Source organism: Galeopterus variegatus, unplaced genomic scaffold (genome assembly GCF_000696425.1).
Source record: "Galeopterus variegatus unplaced genomic scaffold, G_variegatus-3.0.2 Scaffold279, whole genome shotgun sequence".
NCBI classification, from domain to species: domain Eukaryota; kingdom Metazoa; phylum Chordata; class Mammalia; order Dermoptera; family Cynocephalidae; genus Galeopterus; species Galeopterus variegatus.
Window position 1 is genome coordinate 577,099 of NW_007726390.1, and position 6,000 is coordinate 583,098.

The following is a 6,000-nucleotide window of genomic DNA, read 5'->3' on the forward strand; positions in this document are numbered from 1 at the left end:
TGTTCTGGAAGGTTTTTTTGCTTTCCCTCAGTTTAAAAATGTATGGTTATCCTGTTTTCATTTACTTTTGAGTATATGATGTATTGGGGATGTTTGAATTATCATTTATTCATGAATAACAAGATGGTGAGGAGTCACACCTGGACCTGATGTGACAGAGGACTGTGGATTCTGAATACAGTAGTCCTATGACATCATCTCTGGATGGAGTATTGTAGTTGGCTGTGACTTTGGGTTGTCTCTAATGGGAGTGAGGTGAATGCATTCTTTCTTTCATTTGTATATTATGCATTCTTTCTTTCATTTCAATATTTATTTAATGCCTATTTGTATTAGGCACTATTCCAGTTTCTGGAGCTATAATATTGGATAAGACTTGTATATTAATTGCTGTATCATGTTGGGCCTGAGTATGTTTGAAATTATATGTCAGTTAAGAAATTTATCAGTTAATTATATGTATGATAGGTAGTAGAAGAGGTAGCGTGCCATACCAGTGCTTTCGGTTACCTCTCCATATTCCCTTCTTAAAGAATCTGTGTATAGGCCAAGAATGGTATTACCCCTGCCTCGTGTACATCCCTGTTAATTAAATCAGAGGTGGGCACCTGACCTAGGCCCACCCAATCTATTGGCTTATCTGAACAGATGAGATCTTCTCTCCCAGGAACTTGGAATTGGACATGGTATCTGTCTTGTTCACAGGAAAGACCACCTAAAAGTAGAATGGAGAGGTGTCTTCACAGAATGAGTTGGGAGCTGAAAACTGTTAATGGCAAAATGAAGGTCCCTGAATTCTTGCTGCTCAGTTCCCTACATTTCTTCTCTGCCATTTCTCTGATCCAATTATTTGAATTTTTCTTGTATTCTGTGAGATAACCTTCTAAACTTCCAATAAATTACCCCTTTTTTGGTTTCTGTAATCTTCAAGCATATGATTCTTGATTAAATAACTTACCAACATTATTTTGGTATTTTAGAGTCATGATATGAAGTGCAGTCTTAACTAGGATCTCTTACACTCAACACTTTGATTTCAGCAGTATGTGACCATTCAGGGCTTCCCTCAACAAGTTTTGTACTTTCATTGTGCCTTAGCTACATTGTTGCTTTTGTTTGAAATGCCCATTTGTCCTATCTTCTTGGAGAAGCCATTCTCTCCCTTTCTGTGTTTTAAGCTCTGTGATGATCTTTTTCTTCTCTCTTCTTCTTAACTTGAGGCAGAATGAAATATTTGTTCTTCTTAGCAACATGATAGCACTTACAAGCCACGTTTTGTTTTATTAAACATCTCCTTTAGTTTAAGCCCTTTAAGGATTTGAATTATCTTATTCATTTTTATCTCTTGTGTTTAGCACAGGGCCTAACACATTGTGGGCATTAGGTAAATTTTTGAGTGATCATTTCCTTAATCATTGAATGTATAAGAAATTACTTTGTAATTAAATTTGAAATCGGTGAACCTTGGACCCTCAGTTTAAGCATGTCTCAAGAACTAAAATAACATTTAAAAAATAGAATTTGTAGTATTTTGCCAAATTCTACTAATGCCATATGGAGGTTTTTAAAAAACGATTCTAATTTTGGCAAACCTTACCACCATTATAAGTTTAGCTCTGAATTCCATATTGAGGAGAATGCCAAACCTTGAATTATAAGCCATATTTGCTCAGCTTTGTAATATTTCTGATACAAACTCACGAATTCCCACAAATTGTCACAAGGTCAGTTTCTTAAGTCATGTTTTGGCTGAAGTTTATTCGACACAGCTTTGGATTTAAATTAAACCTAGAAAATTTGTGTTAAAAGCTTTATTTAGCATAGCTCTAGAAAAGCAACTGTATTTGAAGATAATCTCATTGACCACAAGGTGACAGCCATTTGTTGAGAAAAATTATGTAGACATGCATATAACCTAATTTAGAAGCTACTAAATGAAGGAATTCAGGAAAAAAATTGCTTATAGAACTCATGTAGTTTGTTTAAATATTAAAGTTAATTTTCTTTAATATCCTATAGCATCTTTTTTTTTTCTTTGTTTTCTAGATCCAGTCATAGACTCACTAGACTATATCCTCTTTTTTGCCCAAGTTCATTTTGTTTTAATGTTATATTCTTTTAGGCTTTTACTAAAACATAATTCAAAAGCATGAGACTTAAGGCAAAGAGATTTGTTATGTCTTTTTGGATGGTAGGAGGATCATACTTTGAACTTCTTTGAGTGGATCTGTCCTTAATTTTTAATTTGCAGCTCAGAGGATATAGAATATGTACATCTCTACTTTTTTCATTGTGAACAAGTACTGGACTTGACTCAGCAATGTAGAAGAACACTAATGGAACGACCATTGACCACACTGAACATTCATCTATTTATTAAGACAATGAAAGCACCTCTGTTGGTAGGTGTCTTATTTTACTATGGTATATAATTCATACATAAAATTTATTAAGTTTTGATTCACAGATATGTGTTTTACTTAGATGAGTTATCTCTTTTCCTTTTTCCTTGGGAATATTTCTTTCATTTTGAGGGATTTAAGAGTGGTTCATTATTAAAGGTAGAATGGAAGATAGACTATTCATAAAATTACATTTTAATGCTTTGATTTATTATTTCATTGAAACCCAAATATAGCATTGTGTAAGTGGAAATATTCTGTGGCAGTCATAATGGACTCTGGGTATTGGTGGCCATTCACAGATCACAAAGACCACATCACAGTTAAGAAAAGACCTCTTTGTGAATGTTTTGATCACTGTTCTAAAAGCTGGTAAATATTGGAACCATAAGATTTCTAGTACCCCCTTTCTTTAGCATTAGTCTGAAAGAATTTTACAGAGACTCTCTAGGTGATGGTGCTCAACAGAGTTTTTTCTCTGAAAGACTGAGGGGTTGTCCTGAGCATATGTAAACTGTATTAGTCTGTTTCTGTTGTTTATAACAAAATACCTGAAACTGGGTAATTTGTAGAGAAGCAATATTTATTGCTTACAGTTTCAGAGGCTGGGAAGTCCACAGTCCAGGCAACACACCTGGTGAGGTGACTCTACAGCAATGCAGGTGTCATGTGGAGAGAACTGTGGAGCAGAGAGACAGGGAGCTCCTCACTGCTCTCCTTTTAAGAGATGGCTTCAGAACCATGCACGTGACCACCATTAAACGATCAACTTATTATTCCATTTTCTAGGGCATGGTCCTCACAATCTAAAAACCTCTTCAAGGCCCCACCTTTCAATTGCCGTAATAGGATTTCCCACTCTCTTAACACTGTGACAGTGGGTGTTAACTTTCTAATGCGTGGATTTTGCGGGACACAAATTCAATCCACAGCAAAAACCTTTGTTAGATCTTCTCACTCAGTATGTCTTTTTTTTTAAATGGTGCAAGTGTATTATAAATAATCCAAATAGTGCAGCAAAGTATAAAGAAAAAATTTTAAAAGTCACCTAATTTTATCACTCATAAGTTAATTGTTAAATGACCATCATACCAGTCATCTCTGCACCCATACTGATACATACAGATAAAGGGATAAATGAATTAATGGTTATATCATATTGTGTGTGCTACTTTATAGTAAAAAGTATTATATTCAATCTTATTTGAATTTAATAGAAGAAAAAGAAACTGATATGAAAGAGGAATTATGGGACTTTTAATAAATGTTTCTTCATCATTAGAGGGCTGTTTAGGAAATATTGTCTCAAGTTTTAAAAATGGCTATGAAAAACATTAAGAAATTAAAATTTTTTTAAAACTTCATTTTCCATTTTAGATAGTATTGACTTACTCCTAGCTGGGAAAGGCAAGAAAATTAGCTTCATACATTTATTTCCATCTCAGGTCCTGTTGCTCTTATGATTTTTGTTAGCTTTGTGTTATTTTTACACTATTAAGGTCTATTTTTATATTCTATTCTCATTCGAAGCATGCCATCCACAATTTTACTGGCTTTATTTCTTAGTTCTTTATTTTAAGTTAACTTTTTCTTTGGTTGAATTTTGGCTGTAAGCAATTTTTTTTTTTAAAGAAAGCAGTTTATTCTTTTTACTTTCCATTCGTATGGGAAGGGCATGTGTCTTGATTCCATTGGAATATGGAGTTGAGAAAGGTGGTGGTGGGGAGGGAGGGTGAAAGAGGAAGAGGGAGAGAGACAGTAGTTCACTGTACAGTTCTTCATTTTTCTCCAGCCTCATTTCCTTCTCATCAAATAGTGTGATATTATTAAGAATTCCTAGGATTTTGTCTACTCACGAGTACTATCTTTGCCATTGGGGGCAGGATTAAGCTTCATACTAAGTTTTACTGAAAATCGTCTGTTTTTTTGTTGCTATGACACTCTAGCTTGAAGTTGTGCCCGCCCTCTCTCCTAAAGTTTCTGCTTATGAATTTTGCTGTGTTTTAAAAAAAATATTTTTTGGTTTTTTTAGATAATGAGGAGGGAGATTCTCTGATCTTATTTCACTTTATGATACTTACCAGTAATGATGTAGTATTAGTTTTGAAATTAAAAAACTGAAATTTTGTGACTTGGTATGCAATTAAATATGGCTTTACTTGAAAGCGTGACATGGCAAAAAATCAAAGGCACCATTTATATTGTATTCTATGTGAATGAATAAAACATACATTCATTCACATAGAATACAGTATAAATGGTGAGCTCCTAAAACATACAAGGTGAATGGTAATCTCTTTAGAATTGTGCAGTACAAATGACCCTGCTCTAGCCACTGTTCACCCAAAAGAAGTACTAAATTATCAATCAAAGTCTAAAGTGGGGTTTGTTTTAACATTTTCACAAGGTGATGCATAAGGGTTTTATTTGTTTGAACTCTTTTTTCCTAGATGACTAGGGAACTGGGATGTAGGATTAAGGCAGAGGTTCCGGAAGCTTGGGTAGATACTGGAATAGGTAGGAATGACCAATTGCATAAAGCCAAAAAAGATCTGGAAGACAAAGTGGAAGATTAATGCTAGGTTGGAGAGCTGAGCTGAGAATCCAAACCTTGGTGTCAGCCTAGAATGTCTTGGCAGAGAGAGGCCAAGAAGCACGGATTAGTGGACTTCTACAGACCAGAACAGAGCAAACGAATGCAGAGTGCAGAAAAGGAGACAAGGCCTCAAAAGATTCCTTGAGACTCTTGGTGGGGTGGCTAAGGTCTTACCCTTGTGGGATTAAGAAGATGTTAAAGAGGTCTGAGTTTGGGCTATTTGTGGTTTTTTGAGATTGCATATAAATTTTAGGATGATTTTTTTATTTCCACAAAAAATGCCATTGGAATTTTGATAGAGATCACATTAAATCTGTAGATTGCTTCATCTAGTACAGACATTGTAACAATATTAAATCTTCCAATCCATGAACACAGAATGTCTTTCCATTTAATTAAATCTTCTTTAATTTCTTTCAGAAATGTTTTGTAGTTTTCAGTGTACAAGTCTTTTACCTCCTTGGTTATGTTTATTCTAAAATATTTTATTCTTTTTGATGATATTGTAAATGGGATTATTTTCTTAATTTCCTTTTTGGATTGTTATTAGCATATAGAAACAAATGATTTTTGAATGTTGATTTTTTTAAAAATTAAAAAATTTTTTTATTTTATTGAAATGTATTGATTATACATATTTGTGGGGTATAGAGTTGAATATCAATACATGTATACAATATGTGATGATCTAATCAGGGTAATTAGCATACTCATCATTACAAAACTTAATCTTTTTTTGTGATGAGGACATTTGATCTTTTTTCTTCTAGCCATTGGATAACATGCAGTAAATTATTGTTAATTATAGATGCCTAGGTTGACTGTACACCCATAGACCTTATTTTTCCTACCTAGCTGTTAGGTGTCCATTAACCAACCTCTCACTGTCTCCCTTTCCCTTCCCCTTTTCTGATCTGTAGTAACCACAGTTCTGTTCTCTTCTTCTGAAAGTTCAACTCCTTTCTCTCCCTCTCTTCCCTCCCTCCCTCCTTCCCTCCCTCC

At 34.2% G+C, this 6,000-nt stretch overlaps 1 protein-coding gene across 1 annotated transcript in view; it reads left to right on the top strand.

Annotated features, from left to right (window-relative positions):
• The window catches only part of TXNDC16 (thioredoxin domain containing 16), an 83,983-nt gene that overhangs the window by 23,060 nt on the left and 54,923 nt on the right, over positions 1–6,000 (top strand). The window contains exon 7 of the mRNA XM_008566947.1: positions 2,252–2,402. Coding sequence (XP_008565169.1) covers positions 2,252–2,402 — 151 coding nt within the window. The remainder of the gene's footprint in view (positions 1–2,251; positions 2,403–6,000) is intronic.